This window comes from Carlito syrichta, unplaced genomic scaffold, assembly GCF_000164805.1.
Source record: "Carlito syrichta isolate Samal-C Ts95f unplaced genomic scaffold, Tarsius_syrichta-2.0.1 Scaffold313394, whole genome shotgun sequence".
Classification (NCBI taxonomy): domain Eukaryota; kingdom Metazoa; phylum Chordata; class Mammalia; order Primates; family Tarsiidae; genus Carlito; species Carlito syrichta.
In genome coordinates this window covers 65,094-90,161 of record NW_007257490.1, presented here as the reverse complement: position 1 = coordinate 90,161, position 25,068 = coordinate 65,094, and the positions used below count along the sequence as shown (strand labels likewise).

The 25,068-nt window shown below is 33.0% G+C and overlaps 1 protein-coding gene across 1 annotated transcript; it reads right to left on the bottom strand.

The window, feature by feature from the left end:
• Positions 1–12,357: 12,357 nt before the first annotated feature.
• On the bottom strand, positions 12,358–13,308 carry LOC103272952 (olfactory receptor 52A5). Its single transcript, XM_008070415.1, has one exon. It carries the CDS (start codon positions 13,306–13,308, stop codon positions 12,358–12,360), a length of 951 nt encoding a protein of 316 aa, XP_008068606.1.
• Positions 13,309–25,068: the final 11,760 nt, after the last annotated feature.

Below are 25,068 nucleotides of genomic sequence, written 5' to 3'. Positions count from 1 at the left end.
ATTTAATTAAAGAATACTCCTAACTAGTTTCTAAAAGCTGGAAAGTAGTACAAGTGCTAGCATACACAGTGCTGGCGAGAATGCAGAGAAAAGGGATTGCTTCAACACTGTTGGTGGGAATGCAAACTAGTCCAACCTCTTTGAAAGACAGTGTGACGATTTCTGGAAGAACTAGAAATTGACCTTCTATATGACCCAGAAATTCTCCTATTGGGAATATACCCGGAGGAACTCAAATCATTCTACAAAAAAGATGCCTGCACATGCATGTTTGTTGCAGCTGTACTCACAATATCAAAAATATGGAACCAACTATGCTGCCCATTGAAGCTGGACTGGATTAAAAAAAAAAAAGTGGTACATATGCACAATGGAATATCATGCAGCCATGAAGAAGGACAAGCATATGGACTTCGCCGCAACTTGGATGGATTTAGAGTCAATCATACTCAGTGATCTATCACAGAAACAAAGAACAGAATACCATATGTTTTCACTCATAAACGGACCTTGAACAATTATTATAATACTATACAAAAGGGATTGGCAGTAGTGGGAAACTGTCAGGGGTGGGGGGATGGGATTGGCAGTTGAGGGAAACTGGTAGGGGAGGGAAGGGCATACCTCATCAACAAGGGTACCTACATAATCAAAGTTTGTATACCTAACCCTGAATTGTACCCCACGTCTTTATAATAAAAAGAGAGAGAGAGAAAAGAAACAGCATACAAATGCATCAAGCAACTTATTTTCTATAGAAAATGAGAGAAACTAAAGGGCCTCTTGAAGTTCAAATGAAACATGATACATACAGAATACAAAATCCACTTTTATAACATGCAAGGGAGGATTCAGAAAAACTCGGAATTATCTTTTGGATGGTAGGTCCCTTGAAGTTCACTTGGAATTTGTTCTTCTGGATCAAATGGTCAACCAAAGTTTTTTGTAAGTTTTGATAAGGTTTTTCCATCTGGATTTATGGCAAACAATTGATTGGATTTTCCACCATAACAATGGCTGCCCACATTGCACTGTGTTTTCAGTAGTTTTTACCAAAAACAGCATGACTCCTCCACGTCTCACCCAGCCTACTCACCCACTCTTGTCCCAATAGACATTTCTTCTTGATCCTCTGCTGAAGAAAAGTTTTGCAGGTGTGGCAAAGGAGAAATGTCTTGCCAATGTGGAAGAGGTGACACTAAAAATGGCAGAAGCACTAAAAGACATCACAATTGACGAGTTCAAAAATGATTTTGAATAGTGGAAAAAGTGCCCCAATAACTGCATTGCAGCAAACAGAGAGTATTTTAAAGGTGACTGAAGTTTAAATATGTAAAAATAGATACACAATTTTGTATAAATAAATTTGGGATTTTGGTAGTCCACCTTGTATACAAAGATTCACCTGTACCCAAATTCATAAATTGTTTCTATGATGTTCCATTGTGCTTTATCACTAGATAAGTAGATAGATAACTAGATAGACAAATAGATACTTTTTTTCTGAAATGTTTATGAACAAGTTGAAGACATGGTGCCCCTTCACACCTAAATTTTTTAGTTTGTATTTACAAAAAAATGTATCTCATTATAAGATATAACAATAATATTATAACCAAGATAGGGCATTTAGCATTGAAATAATATTATAACCTAATGTAGATTCCATATTTAAAGTTAGACAACTTTAAATTAGCAATATTGAGAATATATTGAGCATCAAAATAAATAATTATGGTAATGAATTAAATTACATTAAATAAACTCAGAGTCTGTGAATTCATACAGATATGAGTAAAGCAATACAAAAATGGGGGAAGGAAAATATCCTCCCTATAGTAGAATGCCAATGAGTGTGTATAAAGGTATGATGGATTTAGAAATTCATGAACAGAATGATAATGAGTGAAACTTCTATGAGGAGCAGATAATTTAATTAGTCTCAATATGTCTTTTCACAACATCTCTGAATTGCAAAGAAAAAATAATGACTTACCTTGATGAATAAGAAACTAATGTTGGGTTCTTTTGATATGTCCCAGTCATACTTTGAGTACTTCTTTACTTTTCGACAATGCATTTTGTTCCTATATTATTTTATGCTTTTTCAGCTCAAGCCACAGAAACAACCATTTTTCCAAAGAGTCCTGGTCTTTTTTAGTGAACAATGTTATTGGAAAACAAAACTGGAAACAAGTATTGTTTGTTCATTGCCACTGTTTGGTCATCACTTTTGGTTCCTGTCGGTGAATAGAGATAGAAAAATATAGGTAAACACTCATACACATAGTTATATAATTATTTTGTACATATGAGTATATATGTACATATCTCCCACTCTTAAAATAATGAATCTATATTCATAATTCCAATCAGTATCTAAACTTTCATGGCTCATTCTACTCTAAACTTACTCATATAAAGTCTTCTCAAAAAGTATAAATTCATCTTCATTATCCTCAATATTTTTTAAAATGTATTCAAGCCTACAATACCTGTGAGTAATCTCCAGATTGCTAGCCAATATCAATGTGAAAAACATAAAATATGTTGTTTTTGTTTATACTACTATTTTGCTACTAAGCAGTCAATGAAATGCGTATACCTTGAGCTTGTCTTTGACAACATGTGGCTTAATATTCAAGCAAGATAGAGAGCATTTTCATCATTCCAGATGATCCTTTTATCATGTCCCTTCTCACTTTTGCAAAAAAAAATTCATTTTGGATTGATTTCACCTATTCTAGAACATTATAAAAATAGAATAACAAAATGTGGGCTGTTCAGTTTACTTTATTAACCAATTTTTAAAAAGTTATTATCTTTGTCATTGGATGTCTTAGTAGTTAATTTTTTAATGAAATGTCTAGTCAAGTGTTTTGCCCATTTTTGCCTTTTATTGTGTACTTGTAATAATTAAGATAATTGAATAATTAGTCAGCGTATTAGTTATGAATTTTCTTAACAGTATAATTTTGTCGAAATCCTAATTGTTGTTAATATTGTGTTTTATTGCTTTCTGTGCCCTAACAGAGAATCCACTGAAAATTTTCACTATATTAAAATACTCTATTTTTTTCTTTTCTAGAAGATTTAGTTTTGGCTTCTACATTATCCAACTTGTATTCATAATTTGTATAATATAAAGTCGATTTTGAAATTATATACCTATAGTCATAAATTATATACCTATAATCATAAATTATATATATGCACATATACAAATATCTAATTTTGCAGTACCATTTGTTGAAAAGACTTTCCATTTTCCATTTAAATGCTTTGACACTTTTGTATAAAATCAATTGACCATACAAATTTGGGCTTACTTGCTCTTTCTTTTTTCAGTTTCATTAGTCTATAATCCCGATAATACCATACTGTCTTATATAATTTTATATATCTGGATGTCAGGCATTTTCATACTGAAAGTGTATTACTGTGAGGTTGCTTTGGCTCTAGATTCTTTGAATTTCTATGTAGAATCTAAAATTGTCTTCTCAATTAAAAGGTTGTTATGATTGCATTTGGGACTGCTTTGAATCTTTAGATAACTTAAAGAGCACTGCCATCTTAACAACAAAGAAATTTCAAATCAATAAATGTGGCACAGCTCTCTATTTCTTTGAGTTTTGCATTTTTTCTCTCAACATTGTTTTGTAATTTTCAGTATAGAATCTCTATATGTTATTGTATTATACATACAAATATTTTTTATATATTATGTTTTATACTTCATGGCAAATTATTATTATTTCTTAATAGTTTGAGTCCGGTATGCAGGTTTACATGCAATTTTTATACAGACCTCATATCTTGTAACCTTGTTGAATTACTTTGTTAATGTACGGTATTATTAGTATTTGTACACACCTTAGAAGCGCTCATGTAAAAATTACTGTGCTCATTACAAATAAAGTTTATGCAATAGGCATTGCATATGTCAATCTCAGAACTTGCACACAGGAAACAACAGGTATTGTTCTCTGTTTTCACTTTTTATTCTTTTAACAGTCATCATAAAAGACTCAAAATCTTGGAATATGGGGCAGAGGTATTTATCAGAATCTCACCAACCTTTCACCTTCAGATTTGACTTCTTGAATTGAAAGTCTTTTTTTTTGAAGTATTTGCATTTATATAAAAAATGTTTATTGGCATTCTATTTGGAATTGCTTTGAAATTTTAGATAAATTTAAAGAGAAGCGACATCTCAGCACTTCAATGATTGTGAAGTAATTCCTACAAGTTTGTTTTTCTTATTCCAATTCCCTCCCTCTAGTGACTTATAAACCATGATAGCTTGAGAGATGAGGTGGAATGGGGAAGAGCTACAGTTATCAGCTGTCTGCCTTGGGTTTTTGTGATGATTAATTTTATATGTCATGTTGGCATGGCACAGTGCCAAGATATTTGATCACACAATTTTCTGCATGTTTCTGAGTGAGTGATTTAAATGAGTCTGACATTTAAGTAAATAAACTGTGAGTAGAGCATCTTGTCCTCCATAATGTGCCCTTCAAGCAGTTAAAGGTCACACTACAGCAAATGACTGACTTTTTCCAGTCAAGAGAGAATTCTGCCAGGAGATTGACATTGGATTTAAATTACAACATTGGCTCCGGCCACAGCAAGCAACTTTGGGTTCAATACACTGAAATGTGTGAATAAGTCATATCTGAGAGAGACAAGCATCAAAATAGATCTCTGGCAAGGGGAACCCTAAAATTTCAAGCATCTTACGCACAATGTTGGTGCTAAGTGCAAAACCAGTAGCTCCTAACATAGCCAAGAAGATATACATGGGATTATGGAGACTAGGCTCAGATTCAAAAGTAGAGAATTTCCAACTGAAGCAATGCTTTACATAGAACAGAATGTAATCCCAGTCTAACACTGTACAGGCTCCGGGCCAGGGATCTCAATAAATGTCAACACAGTGGGCATGGACACAGCTCCATTTTGAATAGGCATGTAGTTCAGGAGTCTTCTTAGAAAGGGGACAAAGATCTCCAAACTGTGAGGCTTATCCAATCACAAAGTTCTTGAATAACAGAATTAGGAGAAGCAATTTTGCCACTATTTTAAGTGAATAAAAAAATTCCAGTATAGTGACTCACAGAAAGATTCACTTATACTCACTTTATCAAAATCATCCACCCACACTCAGTGACATCCACGGTGTGAAAACTGAGTTTTTGGACATCATCCCTGTAGTGGGACCAAAGTAATCAACTTGCTAGTGGTACTTTTCTTCCACCTCACTCCATCTTCTTTTTCCTTTTCTAGTCGGTACATGAAAAAGCAGGAACAAAAAATACACATGTGAGCGCACGCGTACACACACACACACACACACACACACACACACACACACACACACACACACACACACAAGATTTAAGAGTACCTGGTCTGGTGCAGGAGAAGAGAGACCTTGAGATAACCATAAAGAAGATGTTGAAATGGTTTGAAGGAGGATTCGGTGAATGAACTTGAAAGCCTAGGTCTCCAAATGGAGACAGTATTAAGAAATACATCCCCTATATAGAAATCAGGTTGCTTACTACTGAAGGGAAACAGAAAATTTATTTTTTTTAATGTTCTGGGAAGTTGAAACAAGAAAAATAAGAGAATGTGGACTTTTTAAAAATTTTCCAAGTAATTCCATGAAGAATAATTGACAAACACATAGGTACATTCAGATGAAGTGCCTTGGGGAGCAGCAGAGATAGAGAGAGAAGTCTCCAAAACAAAATTCTCTTTGCAATAAAAAAAGTTGGGACACTCACAATTTCCAGTAACTATATACCAGCAAAGAATTATAGTCCAGTTGTAGGCCAACAACAATATGCATTACTAATTTTTATTTTAAGTGAAAGCAGAGAGGTCACATACATGATTTGTTGTCTAAATATAAATCAAGGTGACCTATGAATTGTATGTGCTGCTGTCCTAAGCATTTCTAAATATTTCTCCATAATTCAAGCTGTAGTAGCTAAACATTATTCTGTTATTCCCTGGCCCCAAATGCGCATTGCAATTGCAGATATAAAATTTGGAATGTTTTGGTGATTGTTCTACTGTTGAGTTTCAGAAAAACAATATCCCTAAATATTGTGCTTTGACATGCTGAGCATGTCAAAATCACTCTGACCTCCTCAAAATCTCTCTGAGCTCCTACCTCCTTTCTTTGAACCCTCTGTCTTTCCCAGTGCACAGGTTGAAGCTACTCTCCAAAGTTCCCCTATCAACATAGAAACCAGAAACCCAGAGAGGAACACAATTGTCTCTAATCTCTACCCTAAAATTTTATTAACCAGAGAAAATGAAAACTCTCATTATAGAAGAAGGGACTGAAAATAAAACACCATACCTAGATCTCAAATGAATTTCATCTCAAACTATTGTCTGTCCTCAGGTCCCATTCAAACTATCCTCCTTTCTATGAATATATATGGATATATATGCCTCTCTATCTCATTGGATTATTTAGTAATCATTCTTCTGAGAGTTCCCTGTGCTGATATATATTAATAAAATTGTATGACTTTTTTGTCTTAATTTGTCTTTTGTCAATTCATTTTGACAGAATTTGTATTGAACTTTGAGAGGGAAAGTTTGAACTTCCCTACATACTCATGATCCTTCTTGCTTTCAAATAAAATATCTGCAAGTATAAAAACTTTCCCAATACCCTCAACATCTTCATCTTCCAAAGCAGATTGTCCAATTTGTCACTATTGTTCTTTATTTGTAGTTTGTAGAACTTCAATGTCAGGTTCTATCAAAAATGTATTTATAGTCTTCACTCTTATGACTTGGATTATTTTATTGAGTCTACATTCACTGGCTATACTTGTGTTTATACTCCAAGATATGTTCATTCACCTCCATTTCATGTTGTACGTATTCCTAACTACAATTTAGGTTATTCAGAAGCAGCAGTGGGAAGTGTCTGGCACAGAGAAAGTTTGTTTTTGCTGGTCCCTGCTCTGAAAGATTTGTGTCTTGTAACATATTTCCTCTGATGACCAATGTTTTATCAGACTCTCTCAAATCCTGAGATACTGTTTATTCCCAAGGGCATAAGTGGATTTTTTTAGTGCAGAGGTACAGATACCATTTCTAAGAGCTAGATGTTCACTCAATTCATAGGAGATCTAACAATCCAGTACCGCCAGGAGATGGCATTGTTGAAACAGTCTCTCACAGTCAAACAGCATGGTAGTGTCTCAGAGGATCACAGATAGGAATTTATCTTGTTCTCATATGTGTGACAGAGAAAAAGGACAATAAAATGGGGAAGTGCATATATTGAGACTCCATTTCTTATATGAGAAAATTGGACGGTTTATCTTATGCTTTATAAGTAAAGGAAATTGAAAACCAAATTTTGCTTCTTATATAGACCCTTGACCATCAAAGGACTTTCAGAAGGCACTTCAACGAGTCAAAGGAGAAGAAATTCTTTTGTAAGTGGTAGGCAAAGCAAGATTTACTGAACAGTAATCCTGGAAGGAGTGAGGCTTACTAAGAAAAAGACAGAAGAAAATCATCTACACACAGACAATTTGTTTCCCATTTAGAAAGACAAGAAATGAGGATAGTCCTTGCTAGAGAAGATCATAGGCTTTTTCAACAACCTCTTGATCCCAGAAAGTTTGCTACTCTTAAATACCTTTAATGTAGAGTTTAATTTAAAGCACATATATGTTTTATTTTTACTTTGTCATTATATAAAATTAGTTAATGCAAAAAGGAGAGAAAATTACCCAAATTCTACCACCCAAAGTCAAATATTAACCTTTTGTCACAGTACTCTTCAGTAGTAGTCACTTAAAAAAATAGTTCCATTAAATATATAGCTTTTATTTTATAGTATATTTGCATGGTTTATAAAAAATATTCAAAATATCTTCATTAATTACACAATATTTTATCAAGAAGGAATGTCTTTATTAATGTTAAACATGCAAAAGTTAGACATGCTATTATTTCAAATTGTTTTTAAAAATTCTACAAAGTTCATATTTATGCAAAGAATATACACTTGACTGTTAGAAATGGGGTTACATTTTTATGGTTGTTACCTTCATTTTCATTGCCTTATTCCAAATTCTATCATAGTTCTCAATGCACAGTATAATCTTAGCAAAATCAGACCACATTAAAATATATTTTTACTATAAATATCAAAATACTGTATATCCCGTTAAACTAACTTGCCAAGTATTACATCAGGATATTTACATTACATATATATGTATTATAGATAGACAAATACATACTACTATATTTACATTACATATATATGTATTATAGCTGGACGAATACATTATATAATAAAATACATACAAGAATATGTAAAGCATAACTAAAAATGTATGCAACACATCATATTGTTTCCTGAAGAAAGCAAAAGTGCAATTGAATCACACTTCCACTCTAATTCAACAGTATCTCCCACCCTTCTTCCAGAGGTAATCATTATCCTATCCCTGGTTATTATTGTTTCCACTGTGTTTCTTTATGTTTTTTACCAATTCACTTTCTCTCACTCTGATTTCAACAATTCTTTGACGTAATGAGATGTCTGCTGATTTCACCTTATTTCCACTGTGCGTCATTACTTTCATAGTTCGTATATCATCTTACTTTAATTTTCTGCTTTTTACTCAACTTTCTTTTATCCCATCTGGTCTTACAATATATAAACTTTGACTGAATCCATATAAGCAATTTTTAAATTCCTTCTCCCTGGCAAATTAGTATGAATGTAGAAAAATATACAAAAATTCTAACAAGATTTATTTTAAATATATGACAAATAACATCAAATCAGTCCTTTAGTGATGCTTTTCTATGAAAGCTAATGACGGTCAAAAAGAAAATAAATAGAACACTTATTTTCATACATGAATGTTTATATAGAAAAACTCAGGGAAATAAACAAGTAAATACAACTAATAAGTCAACAATTCAAAATAAAGTATAAAAGTTTATTAATAGCAGCAAAAAATGAAAATTATGTATAAGTTTTTACAAAAATGTATTCAAGATTTATAAGATAAAATCTTAAAAATATTTGAAGAGAAAAATTTTAAAAATCTAAATAAAGAGATAGAGTATATCTATTTTTTCTCCAAGTGATCCTTTTTTATTTCTAGTAAGTTAAATTTTACATACAATGAGATTTTCAGATATTAAGTGTGCCATTTGATGAACTCTGACAAATGCATGCACCTAGGTAACCCAATACCCAATCACATGCAGAACAATCAACCCAGAAAGTTTCCTCATGTCCTCCTCATCCCCCACCTTTCCAAGGATGAACACAGCTCTTTTTTCCACAATAAATTAGTTTTGTCTGTTTGAGAACTTTATGTAGATTGAACGCCATGATATGGTATGTACCCTTTTGTCTGACTTCTTTTGATCAACATAAAGATTTTGAGGTTCGTATGTCTCTTGAGAGGACCAGCAGTCAATTTGTTTTTATTGCCAAATAGTATTATGTCACAGTTTCTTTTGCTACAACAAAATACCTTAAATTGGGTAATTTATAAACAATAGAAGTTTATTACTCACAGTTCTGGAGGCAGAAAAGCCTGAGATCAACACACCTACAGATTCAGTATTTGGTGAGGGTTGTTCTTTTCTTCAAAGATGGTACCTTCTTGCGGTGTTGTCAAGGTACCATGATGGGAAAGTCAAGGGAACATGCTTAAACTTATTTTATAAGGACATTATTCTCACTGGTGAAGATGGAGTTCTTATAATTAGTATTTAAACTATTGCATCAGGTGTTAAGTTTCAACATATAAATTTTAAGGGGACAAAAATATTTAGATCATAGTATATTCTATTGAATAAATATGCCACAGTTTAGGAATATGTTCTCCCATTGATTAATACATATACTTAATTTTTTTAATATTATGGATAAAATTGCTATGAACATTCTTCTACAAGTCATTTTGTGAACATGTTTTTATTTCACTAGGGAAAACATCTTGGGGTAGGATTGCTGTGTCAAGGGATAGTAAATATATGATGAACCACCAGGTCTTTTTACAAAACACCCCAATTGTATAAGAATTCTGTTTGCTTTACATTCTTGCCAACATTTGGATTTGTCAGTCTTTTTAAATTTAGCTGTCCTGGTGACTGTGTATTCTAATTTATTTATATCTGTAAATTTTAATATTTGGTTTTTAATTGTCACACTGTATTTGTATATAGTTAAGGATATAATTTGATATTCTGATCATATCTACGTGGTATAATGAACCAATCAGATTATTTATCACCTCAAGTATTTATTATTTCTGTGTGGTGAGAACATTCAAGGCTCTCTTCCAGTGATTTTTTAATATACAACATTTTCAAGTTAACCATTGCTACCCTACTATGCAATAGGACACAAGAATTTATTCCTGTTAGCTGATTTTAACTGTGAGCCCATTGACCTATCTCTTCCCATTCTCTCATCTTCCTTCCCGCTACCTACTTTTGGTAAAGAGTTAGACTCTCTGCTTCTATGATATTAACTTTCTTTTTATCCTCCTCTTCCTCCTCCTTCTTCCTCTTCCTCTTCTTCTTTTTGATTTCACATATGCATGAGATCACATAGTAATTGTCTTTCTACATCTGCCTTATTTCACTTATGATAATGTCCTTTAGGTTCATCTATGATGTCAAAAGTGACAGAATTTTATTTTTTACGACTGAATAGCATTCTATCATGTATATATATCACATATTCTCAATACATTCGTCCACTGGTAGACAGGCACTTAGATTGGTTTCATATCTTCTCTGTTGTGAATAATGCTGCAAAGAACATGAAAGTGCAAATATCTTTTCAGTATGTCTCTGACTGAAAGACTCTATTTGGTGAAGATGACAATTCTCCCTTAACTGCTCTGTAATTTAAAGGTAATCTCAATCAAAATCCCAGGAGGTCATTTTGGAGATGTTGACAAGTTGCTGCTTCTAAAATTGTATTTTTCATTTCTTATTAAATATAGTTCATGCTTGCATAAGCTTTATTAAAAAACAAACACATTACAATTAAAATTTATTTCTGCATTATTGACAAGATTTTTTACACAAAATTATATGAATCTATGTGTGCATCATGAATAATATGATTTTTATACCTGAATGTTGTCTTATATTATTTATTTCTTTAACAATGCATCTGTCCAAAATTAACGATCCAAATGACACTCCCTGACTACTTGGTTCTTTAAAAAAAAAAAAAAATCATTTGATTGTTCGTATTCTTGACCCTATTGCTGTAGCATCTGGACAAAGGTTGAAGTTACAAAGACAGAAAAACAGCAAAGTGTAAAGAAAGAGCTGAAGTCCTTGTTAAAGAGGCAGTTTCTAATTTGCCAGGTATGTGTATACCTAAAATGTTATTTCAGGATTACAAAATGATTCTTTCAAGACTTCATCTTTCTTTTACCTTAATAGCATGGTAATGAAGTCTTTAATATGGAGACCTCCTGTATGGTGAGACTACCTATTACATGAGAGTCTCCAAAATTATTGCTTATTAATATCATTTATTAATAGCAAGAAAGTGTTTAATTTGCTTATTATTCAATGTTATGTTCACTAAGCTTCTAAGAAGTCTTAAGCATTGTCCTGTGTATTGCTGATACAAGGCTAAATAAGACACAGTTTTTGTTTTTAGGGTGTTTGCAGAGGAAAATAGAACTTATCTGTACATTAAGATATAGAACTTAAACTTCCAAATTTGAGTAAAACCCAAATTAGATAAGAATCAGTAAAATGTGTTTTTCTGGAAAAAATATTTAATACATAAGTCCAGATCACTGGTTTTATTTTCTTGCAAAAGTATATATGTGAAAAGGCCTAATTTTTATAGTCACTATTTTTGCATTTTCTCCTATGTAAATTTCTCAGTGTTTACAGAATTCGGTAATATTACATAAGTTATGTGTTGTAATTGTTGGTATTACTGATTTTGCATTATTTTATAATAATTTGCATTTCCAAAAAAGTAGATAAAACACAGATAAATTATTTCAAATGTTTTCAAAATTTAAATCCAAAAACAAATCCCAGAAATTAAGGCATAGTCAGATTGACAGATGTAGGTTGTGCTATTAATCTGTGACTTGGTCTTTTGAAGTTACTTGGAAATCAAGTGTTGTGTTCAAATATTAAATATCTGAAGATAATTGAATATCTCATTAAATTATGAGCATTTGATTTAAAGATATGTTCAATTTGCGTATTTCAGCTAGATAAACCATTTCATCACATTCAGGTTATTACTTAGAACTAACCCAATATATCTATAGAATGACCCACTAATGGTCAAGTTACTTTTTTGGAGAAAAACATTTTCAGGACATGGTCACGGATTTGCTTGGTCTTTACTCCATAGACAATAGGGTTGAGAAAAGGTGGGACTAACAGGTAAAGGTTTGACAAGAGGATATGGACATATGGAGGTATGTGAGAGCCAAATCTGTGTGCAAAGAAAGAGAAGAAAGCAAGGAGGTAGAACTGTAGGAAAACACAAATATGGGCAATGCATGTATTGAAGGCCTTGTATCGTGCCTCTTTCTGGGGCAGTTGAAAGACAGTGATAAAAATGCTGACATACGACAAGGTGATAAAGATTATGTCAAACCCTAGGATTGTGAAGGCAACAAATAAGCCATATATTTTGTTGACTCGGATGTCTTCAGTGGCCAGCTTCACAATGGCCATGTGCTCACAATAAGAGTGGGAGACTACTGTAGTTCGGTAGAGTTGGAGACGATATTTGATAAGCAGTATGCTGGGTGCTATAAGGATGGCAGCACGGAGTGTCACCCCAACTCCAATATGAGTCAAAAGTTGTTGAGAAAAAACGGTGGCATGTCTCAAGGGGTAACAGATGGCCACATAGCGATCCAGGGCCATTGCAAGCAAGATGCCTGATTCAATTGCCTGAAATGAGTGAATAAGCCACATTTGCAGCAAGCAGGTATCAAAATAAACCTCTGGCAAATGAAACCAAAAGATGCCTAACATTTTGGGAAGAATACAAGTGCTAAGTGAAATGTCTGTGGCCGCCAACATGGCCAAAAAAATGTACATGGGTGCATGGAGGCTGTTTTCATGCTTGATAATAATTAGAAGTAAGGAATTTCCAATCACAGCAATAAAGTACATGCCACAGAAGGGAATCCCGATCCAACACTGCTCTGACTCCAGACCAGGAATCCCAATTAGTATAAATACAGAGGGCATGAAGACTGAACCATTGAATGCGAGCATGGTCATTTGTTAAGTAGAATCAGGTAGTAGAATTGTTTGCTCTTCTAGTCCCTGTTGAGACTTGATGAATTAAAGATAATAAGTTATTAATTAATTTTAGCAAAATACATTTTAATTAGATTAAGTACATATTATCTTATCTTTTCTATTCTAATTACTCTTCTCCATTTTTCTCTTTTGTATCTTTTCTTTTTTTCTTCTTTTTTAATAATATTTCTCCTTATATGTATTGAAATTCATATTGAAAAATGAGTTCTTGGTTGCAAAAGAGGTTTTATTTTTTGCACCGGTCTATCTTTTCTAATTTTCTCTCTCCTTTAGTAAAATTGTTGCGAGACCAACCATCAGGTTCCACATTTCCCCATGTGTGAATTATTTTCAATGAGCAAAATTGATGGACTAGATGTCTTCTTTCTGTTTCATGACCACTGGAACCAACAGATTCCTTTTATCTTATATTTGCTACTCAACATCTGTTCATTTTTTTGTGTCCTGCTAATTGAAATTGGATGAAAATAATAATTTAATGAAGAAGAAAAATTTAGACTCCATCTATATTAGCCATACAAGATTATAAAAAAGCAAGCAAACAAACAAACAACAACAAAAACCACAGAACTGCTATATCATTCTACTTGATCATAATCAGAAAACAAGTTTGACTGGAATATTTTTCAGATTTTTAGTTCCCTACTGTTTTTCTCAGGTTAGTTTCTTCATAGTCTGAACCTTCTCATATGGAATCTTTCAGAGTTCTTTCAACTTACATTTTCAAATGTTCAATGTCTTCCCATAACCCAACCATATATCCCACACTTTGTCCTACTTACTCTCTGAAAAAATTTATCCCCTATTTTTAAATTCATGGGTCTTTTTTTCAGCAGTTCCTATCAAAGCCTGTTCTCATCCCCATACCCTACTGCTATGTACACATCTCTTGGTTTTAGTATCAAGTGCCAACTTTTACTCTCTATTTTTCTCTTTCCCTAGAAATAGATGTCATTACCTCCTCAAGCTTGAACAGTTATTTAAATTTAATCTGAAATTACATGTAACTTTCTATAAATATTTTTCTCCCACACAGCTTCCCACATATCTTCTATTCACTCAATGATTTCTGTAGAGATGCAGATTTTCGTTTGCACATTGTTTGGCAGAGAACTATTTCCATCCTAGTGTCTCTCTCTGCCTTTCAAGGTCACTCTAATACTTGACACTAAGGGGCATATTTCAGTGTAGAGAGGCTTTGTCTTTTCATCATATTCCAAGTTTAAGGGGATTTTACTGCCTGCTGATTGTTTTCAACCTGAATTGATCTCTGATTCAAGAAAATATTTACACCACAGAATCTGTAAAATATTGAATAATTTATGAATTAGTGTTTTTTCAGTAATTGTAAAACTTATTTCCTGAAACCATTTAAGCATGGTGTGAAGCAGATGAAGACAGCAGAGAGGCCTAAAACCACGGACTAGTAACCAGAAAAAAATGTTACTATTTTATCTTCTGTATCACTCTTCAACTGTTTAATTGAATGTTTGCTTTATTTTTTCTTTGATATACTTAAATTGTCTCTGGGATTTGAAAGAACATCTGTAACGCATCTCAGGTCAATTACATGAGCAATTCTTTTCTTTTTCTAAAATTTACTCAGCTTTGAGAAAAGCTTTCATTTCTGAAACCACTTGTTTAGAGACTCTTCCTTTTGGCCTACACACAATGTACTTAACTAGATTTTCCTTATATTGGAGGAAGTATTACTACAAACAAATTACATGTCTATTCATTAATTTTATTAAAAAAATAAGAATTACATATCTACTATGTTTCAAGTATTATTTGAAGCAATTGAACGAACAAAGACAAATTTATTTATTCTATATCTATGAAGCACCTACATTGTACTGGGTGCTTGGTCTTCAAAAAGCATCACATAAAACTTATTACATTTGTGTTAAATATTATTTATTCTCTCAAGATTTTTAAACACTTTACATTGTTTTACCTTTCTTATCTAATGATATTAGCATTATAAGTCCATCATATTAATGAAATTCTAGGATTTATTGTCATAGGTAAATTGACATGGATCCAAATTCCATGCCATATTGACCCAGAAATAACAAAATAAGCTATTTTGTGCAACCTGATATTTTATAGATACAGCTCAATAAATAAGGAGTTTGAGATATTTACCAGAGTGTATTAAATTCAGGCTGGACGGCACAAAAAATACACTGATGATTTTAATCAGTATGCCTTTTCAAATTCTCATAGAAATTACTTTCATATTATCTTAATTTAACAAAAAATACAGTACAAATAGTAAAAAATATGTTGATAGTATACAACCTGCCTAATGTATGTCTACTTCCTCAACAGTATATAAGCCATATATTGACCAAGAATCTTTGCGATTTTGCTAAAAAATGTATACTCTGCCTTTATCAGGAATATTAATTTGAGTAGTTTAATACTAGTAATTGTCCCAAAGAATCCTTCAAAAGTTACATATAAGCTGAAGCTCTGACAAAGTATATATTGTGAGTACTCAGTGAAAAAAACAAACAAGAAACAAGTTTTTTTTTAAAAAAAGTGAACAAAAATAGAAAAGCATACTTTCACTTTAAAAGATCATAGATCATGTTGAGAAAGTAATTGTCTTCCTTCCCTACAGTGTTCTATTTCTAACTCTTATTAAGCCCAACTGATATTTTTTAGGACAGGTGTCCACAATCTCAACACAACTGACATAGCCAAAAATAATTCTTTGTTGTGGGGTAGTTCAGCTGCATTGTAAAAGGTTTAGCAGTATCCCTGGTTCCTATCCATTAATTGCCAGTAGCACTTCCTTATAGCAACAATTACAAAATGCCTCCAGGCATGGCCCAATGTCCTCTATATGTGTGGGGAGGCCACATCCCTGGTAGTTAACTCTTGTTCTAAGGTTTCATATTGGAGGGGAAAGTAAGCTTTCCATTTAATAAAGATCGATGGACTTATGAACCTTTGATCAAACTGGGCAGAATAGAAGGCTATCAAGGGGGAATAATTATTCAGTAGATATTTGCCACTAATATCTATGATATCTAATAATAAGGAAGATGGAGAAGAACAATCTATAAAAAAGAAAATAATGTGTATAAAGCCACAAAAGTGTTGAACATTTGCTGGAATTGTCAATCAATGAATATTTTACCACATAAATTGTTGATCATAAAAAGTAATAGTTAGGATAATGAAAAGGGAAGAAGATCAAATGTAAAATCTCTATTTTAAGCCAAGTAATTTAAAGTTTGAAGATGGCCAAGCAGACTTCTGACCTTTAAAAAATCCAGTCTGCTGACAGCTTGACAAATGACTTGAGGGCCTGAAAGTTAGGGGGTAGAAAGATCTTGTTAGAAAGCTCTTTGTGATAGTCAGGATGGGATCATAAAAACTGATGTGAAAATAGTGAGGGGATAAGAACAAACTAAGGTCTGTGAGACTCACTGACATGATACAGGATACATTGAGAGATGAGGCTAAAAATCTGGAATTGTGATTTACTGCAATGAATGACAAAAAACAATCAGGGAACAATCTTGTTTGCATAAATATGCATATATTTAAGACAGAAAAGTTTTCTTAAACACTTGAAATCTCTGAGCCAACCTAAACAATATATTAATAAAAATGTGAGTCTGCTTGTGTGACTAACCCTTGAATACCAACTACTCCAGTTCTGACTCAGGCTAAATCTCAGGATCTAAAAGTTCTAAGGGATTTAAGCATTTAAATTCACACTCCCTACTAAGGTTAATCCATAATCTTCACAATATCAGAAAACTCGCCCTTTTATATCATCTCTGAAGTTTACTATTTGATCTCTGCCTCAAACTCTGAAGTGATAGAATATTAACTCACCCTCTATCTCTCTTTTTTTCTGAGAGAGTCTGCCACACTGCAGGACAGCTCCAAGTGTCAAATATGTCTTCTTTATATTGAACTTCAAACTTGCTCCCTCTTAATTTCTCATGAAAGCTCTAAACTGACATCTTACATGTCAGTAATAGACATCAGCTATAGATCAAGGCAGTTAATTATAAAGACTGATGTCATTCAAAAGATTTCAAATCCTGGACCTGTCATTGTCTGGCTTTTCATTCCCTGAAACCAGTTATAAAACTTCTCAGTACCTCAATTTCCTCAATGGTAAGATAAGACTGATAGAAAGTGACACATTGCAGAGTAACTGTAAAAATTAAATGACAAAAATCATTTTACGTATTTAGAAAGAAGCATAAAATTTATTGATTTGCCAGCTATTAATCAACAAAAACTTATACTTCTTTTCCCATGAAATAACTTTAGATTATTGATGGCACAATGCACATTTTTCCCAAATCTTCCCTTCTAAGCATGTATAATTTCCTTGCCTTTTAGCAAACAAGCCTTACATTTATTCATCAATCCAGGTAACCATTCTCTAGACATCATTTTATTAGTCATTCTCACTAAAAATTTGCCACTCAGCATTTCATCAACTGACCCAGAAATATTCTAAAATGCCTGAGTTACTGTGATGAAAAATTTTTCTACAATTTGAACACTCAGTTATTTTATATTGGATCACCAAAATACGTATTCCCTTTAAAACCAGTCTTCTGTTTTCCCACATGCTATGCAGAATCTCATGCTCAAAGACTTACCAGGTATCATCCATAGACATATAAGTAGAAGACATAGAGTAAAAAGTGTGTTTCTGTTTCAGGCAGTGAAGGATGAATATTTTCTACTGTAAAATGTCCCTTTGGGATTGGGTCTTACCAGTCTCTAGTCAGCTTGAGACCCCTTGGGGCAAGTCTGAAAAAGGAGGCAGAATATAATTCAGAACTTAGAAGATTCTTTATCTAATAGGTGTTCTGTATCTAAAAAATAAAAATCTTCAGGACTTGGAATCAAAATGAACTTACTATTGCAAGTTTATAAGACATGATGTTGTCCCACGAATGTTACAAAGAAATAAAAATAATATTTTTGTAATCTAATTCCATCGTGACAAGCAATGATATCTTATCAGGTTTATGAAAGAGACTGACTTTGAAAAGTGCATCTCAGATCCCCAATCACCTGTCACTCTCTAAGCTTCTTCTACAGGAATTTTGGTGACAAAAATCTTTCCTGTATCCAAACCAACTCTCCACAAGTTGTCCCAATCATGTCAGAATTCTGACATGATAATATGTATTTTTCAAAAATTTTATTGCCAGTTGTAATACCTATGTCAACATTACAGATGGGAACTAGCATTTGTAGCCTGTATTTACTTAGTTGAAAGAAGGGTATATACCTCAAAAATAAATTATAAAACCAAACTCTTAGAAATAAAAAGCAGAATGATAGTTACCAGAGGCTTAGGGGCAGGGTTGTAAAATATTGGGGAAATCATAAAAACATTTCAGTTAAATGGAATAAGTTCAAGAGAGCTATTGTACATATGATGACTATAATTAATAATAATACATTGTATACTTGAAAATTACTCAGAAGTAGGTAAATGTTCTCGCCACAATAAAACAATAAATATGTGAGGTACTTACTCATATATTAGATAGCTTCAACAATGTATACAAAACATCATGTTGTACATCATAGATTTATATAAGTTTTACTCATCAATTTAAAAAGCAAAAGAGAAGAGATTTATTTACAGTTTTGGTATCAAGAAGGAAGATGGAGAAGATTGCCATTTTCTGTTTAGTACAAGAAAAAGTCTACCAAGAATGAATTACTTTTATCTACCTGCAAGATATGATCTTAGCAGGAGTTACACTGTTTTGTCTTGTGTTATTGTGTCTAGCCTTATCCAGTAGACCTATAATTTTGCATATAAAGATCCATCGATGCCATCTTGTTACCAACCTCCCATAAAATTATATCCAGCCTAAAAAAACCAATGGTAGAGTATTGGGCAATTGTGTACTAGAGTCAGCTCGTACTAGCCTATGAGAGCATGTTTTTTCACCTCTTCTCTCAGACTTCACATTGGTAGCTTGAAATTAGTCATAGCTAGAGTATTTACACCAGGAATATGAGCAAACAATGCAAATAAAAGCACCAGTCTCCCAGGCAAGGAACAATATAGGAACCCAACAGAAAATAAAATACTTCAGAGAAAACATGAAGAATCATTTTAAAATACAATAGGAAGCAATTTCAGGTGAAATCTATACTCATTTAAAATCTATGTCTACTTTTTAATTTGTAAAGTAACAAATATAGACCAATTGTATGAATTCCAAGATACTTTGGAAACATAAAACAAAGGTTTGATTCTCAAGGAATCACAATGCTATAAGAGTTCTAGAGAAAAAAACATGTCATTAGATACTATTTAGTTAAAATCCATTGGAACAATGGGGGAGATAATCTGTTTTAGAAGTGATGTGACTCTCTCTCTTGATGTTTGATATAGATTCTTAGGACTCCAAATAATAAATTTAAAAAATTGTTTTTATAAGCATTTTAATGGAAATGTCTACTCTTCAACATGTACAGGAATTGAAATAAGTATTTAAAAGACTCCTGTTTTCCAGGAAAAAAAAAAACAACAGAAACAAAGCATTTACTTTTATAATATAATAGGCACAAAAGTTGAATGACTTTTCCTGTCAATGGTTGCTAATATCAAGTGAGAAAAATAAGTTTTAATGAAATATGATATTAAACGAACACAATTTGTAGCAGTGTACAAATTAAGATGTGAGTTTTCGTCTTGTGGAAAAGATAGGGATCATGAAAAAACTTCACTTGGCTAGAGATCTGCCTTCTAGGTTAATGGTATACTTAAGTATATTTATACAATGAACTAGTATTCAGTCAAAAAAATGTTAAGTTCTGATTAATGCTAAAACATGCATGAACCTTGAAACATTATGCTAACTGAAAGAAACCAGACCAAAAGGAGGCATCATAGTTGTATGAATCCACTGATATGAAATACCCAGAATACACAAATCCATTGAGCCAGAAAGTTGATTAATTGTTGCCAGAACCTGGGGGCAGGGAGAAATGAGGAGTGACTGCTAAAGGGTATGGAATTTGTTTACTGGTGTGATTAAATGTTCTGGAATTAGATAATGGAGAAAATTGTAAAACTTTTTGACTATACTAAAATCCACTGTATACCTTTAAAAGGTGAATTCTTTGATATGGGAATAATATCTCAATTTTTTTAAAAAAAGAGGAACATAAATTGCTCCACCAAAAGACACCTGAATACACATGTTTATTGCTACATTATTCACAATAGTAAGAACATCGAATGAACCCAAATGCTCATTGAAAATGTTCTGAATGAGGAAAATGTGGTACATATACATGATGGAATATTATGCAGCCATGAAGAAGAGCATAATGATAGGCTTCACAGCAACTTGGATGCAGTTCAAGACCATCATATTAAGTGAACTATTATAATAACAAAGATCTGAGGCACATATTCTCACTTATAAGTGGGTCCTGAACAGTAGTCACACTAACACAAGAGTGAGATTGGCACCCACTAGGTACTGATAAGAAGGGAGGTATGAAGAGAGGGAGAAGGTGAGCACAAAGGGTACCTGGTCTACTACAAAGAGAAGAGAGGACCAGTTAGAAGCCCAAACTTCCTCTGCATGCAGCATATTATGTAGCAAATCTTCATTTGTACCCCACAACTCTAAAGTAAATAAATAAACAAATAAATAAGAGTTGGTTTAGCATGGTATAATCAAACCATACAAGAAGAAAACTACTGAATATATGTTTAAAATATTTGAATATGGAAAACATAAATGAGGATGTAATTTGATCCCCCCAAAGGAAAGCATAGCTCAGATGCTAGTGCAAAAATCTTTATTTTGTGTAAAAGGGAAAGACGGAAGCCCTCTGTACTTTCTGTTTAGTTTTCTTGTAAACTTAAAACTGCTCTAAAATTTAATGACTATTGATTAAAAATAATAAACAAGCAGAAAAATATTTATTCTGGGGTTACAAAAATATTATGTAATTAGTTTCACTGGAGTTTGTTACACCTCTTCCTTTAAATGCCCTTCTGATTGAGAAAAATAAGTAATAATTCCATTGTAAGAATTAATGTTTATTATGGAAATGTTGACAGATTTTTAATATGTGCTTTCTCTAATTTATTTATCCAATATGTATTTTTTCATTATCAAAATGTTTAAGAATTGAATCAAACTGACCCTGAATTACCATTGGACTCTAGTCAATCTCCATTTCTGAGTTGGGATTTTAGTTATTTGCAAAATAAAGAGGTGTAGCTGATCAGTACCATAAACAAACTCGAAATAAATTGAGAAAAATATTTGCAATGCAAATTAGAAATAGTTAATACTTCTAATACACCAAGAACTGTGAGTCAAATATAAAAAAAATTTAATATTTTTAACCATGAAGCTTATGGATAGCTATTTCAAATAAGAGGAAGCAAAACTGATCAATGAACAATGTAAATAGGTACCTAAACTCACTATAAGTTTAAAAATGTAAATTAAAAAATAATAAAAAATGTGAATTATAAAAGGGAATTTTTCACTTATAAGAGGCCAGAATAAAAAAATTAATATCATTTAGGACTGACTATATAGAAAATCAAAATCTTTGGAAAAATTGTCATTTTTAAGGATTATTATACAATTTCTATTAACATTTAAGTTATGTATAATTTCTAACCAATCAATTTATCTCCTGAAATTTTATGCTGCAAAAATACCTAAGCAAGAAGGCAAAATTGTATACAAATATATTGCAAAAATGTTTTCAATAGTAAAATCCTGAAATTTTTCAAATATTTATCAATACAGAATTGCCTAAATAAACTTATGGTACATCTATGAATTGAAAAGATTTTGTGAGCTTCATGAAGAATAAAGAAATTCTATACATTGCCAATGAAAGACGATAAAGATATGATAAGTAAAAAATATAACATATAATACATTATGATTTTAGTGAAAAATTTTAGCATTCACACATTAAAATAATCTGAAAGAATATCATCATACTGTTAACAGTTAATATATGTGAAAAATTAAATTAGGGTTTAGTACAAAGCCCCATTTCTCCCATGCCCCGTGTACACATATATCCACATGCACATAAATGTACATATATATTCCTCACAACTACCAGGATCACATTTTGCCCATCTGGTATTAAACTGCTATTTTCTTTACTATTTTCTTTTCTCACCTGACACTTAACCTGTTTTCTTTTTTTAATTTTAATTGTATTGTAAAGATGTGGGGTACATTTCAGGTTTAGGTAACAAACACTGATCATGCAGATACCTTGACTTACCCTGTTTTCAATCTGTTTCTTACTCTATGGCAGAATAAGAGTGTGATGGTACATGTTTTTAGAGGATTTTAAAACTGCAGTAAAACTTATAAAAAGTACCTTGAACTGTGTAGGTCATGAGCATACAGATAAATTAGTCATATGATCTTCACAGAGGGAGAAGTTAGAGTAAAAAATTGGAGAACGGTGAGAGTTGCTATGAAGAATGGGAGGAGGAGGACAAAAACCTACTGGGAAAATGACCACAATTATTTAACTAAAGAAGACTCCTGACTAGATTTTAAAAGCTGGCAGGGGTACCAGCACACAAATGCATCAAACAAGCCGGGCTCGGTGGCTCAGCCTGTAATCCCGCGCCTTTGGGAGGCTGAGGTGAGTGGATTGCCTGAGCCTGAGGGTTCGAGACCCGTTTGGGCAGGCGAGACCTCATCTCTACAATAAATCAAAAATCAGCCAGGCGCGGCAGTGTGCGCCTGTAATTCCGGCTACTCGGAAGGCTGAAGTGGAAGGATCGCCGGAGCCCAGCAGGTCAAGGCTGCCGTGGCCGGGAGCGGCCACTGCACTCCAGTCTGGGCGACAGAGTGAAACTCCAACTCAAAAAAAAAAAAAATGCATCAAACAGCTTATATTCTGTAGAAGATGAGAGAAACTTAAGGCTCTCTGAAGGAAAAATAAAACATTATACATAATGAATACAAAACCCACTTTTATAACATAAGAGGGAAGATGCAAAAAAAAAAAAAAACAACCCGGAATTATCTTTTGGAGGGGAGGCCCCTTGTATTACCCTTGGAGTTTGTTCCTCTGGATTAAATGGTCAACAAAAAGTTTTTATCTTGAAGTTTTGAGAAGATTGTGCCATGATTTGATGAAGAAATGTATGAAGTATGGCAAACTGGTGACAAGTTCTTCCACCATGACATCACACCTGCTCACAACACTTGAATGTTCAGCAGTTTTGTTTTGTTTTGTTTTGTTCTGTTTTTTACTAAAAATGGCATGACTGCATGCTCCACATTCCCTATTCATTAAATCTTGACCCAAGCGATGTTTTTTGATTCCTTAGATGAGAAAGGTTTTGCATATGTGGCAAACAGAAGGCGCTTTGCCAATATGGAAGAGGTGACATAAAAATGACAGAAGCACTAAAAGTCATCACAATGAACAGGTTCACAAACTAACTGTTCTGTGCAGTGGAAAAAGCATTCCAATAGCTGTATTGCATCAAGGTATTTTAAAGGTAACTTAAGTTTAAACATGTAAGAATAAACACGTAATTTTTTAGAAATAAATTCCAGGGTTTCTTTAGGTTCCCCCCCATATATTCAAAGATTCATCTGTACCCAGATTCACAAATTGTTTCTATTTGTTCCACTGTGCTTTATCTAAGTAGATAGATAGACAGATAGATGATACACAGACAGATACTTTTTTCTGAACTGACTAAAAACAAATTTAAGACATGGTGACTCTCAGCACCTAAATTTTTCAGTTTGCATTTCCAAGAAAACATATCTTATTATAAGATATGACTATGATATTATAACCAAGATAGGGCATTTAGCATTGAAATAATAGTAAAACTTAACATAGAGTCTATATTTAAAGTCAGACAACTTTAAGTTGATAATATTGAGAATATGTTGAACATCAAAATAAATAATTATGGCAATGAATTAGATTACATAAATAAACTCAGGTTCTTTGAATTCATACAGATATGAATAAGCAATACAAAAAAGGGAGAAGGGAAAGATTCTCCCTATAGAATAATATCAATAAATACATGAAAATGTATGATGGATTTGGCAATTCATGAAGATTTAATGAGGACCAGATCATTTAAATAATGTACATATTAGCCGGGCTCGGTGGCTCAGCCTGTAATCCCGCGCCTTTGGGAGGCTGAGGTGAGTGGATTGCCTGAGCCGCGGGTTCGAGACCCGCCTGAGCAGCAAGACCTCATCTCTACAATAAATCAAAAAATCAGCCGGGCATGGTAGCACATGCCTGTAATTCCGGCTACTCGGAAGGCTGAGGAGGAAGGATCGCCAGAGCCCAGCAGGTCGAGGCTGCGGTGGCCGGGAGCAGCCACTGCACTCCAGTCTGGGTGACCGAGTGAGACTCCAACTCAAAAAAAAAATAATTAAATAATGTACATATTAAATGTCTTTTCACAATGTCTATAAATTATAAAGAAAAAACAGTAACTTACCTTGAAGAATAAGAAACAATTTTGGGTTCTCTTGACATGTCCCAATCATACTTTGAGTATGTCTTTACTTTTTGACAATGCATTTTGATCCCAAATTATTTTACTTTTTAGCTCAAGCCACGGAAGCAGTCATTTTTCCAAAGAGCTCTTGTCTTTTTTAGTGAACAAAGTTATTGGCAAACAAAACTTGAAACAAGGAT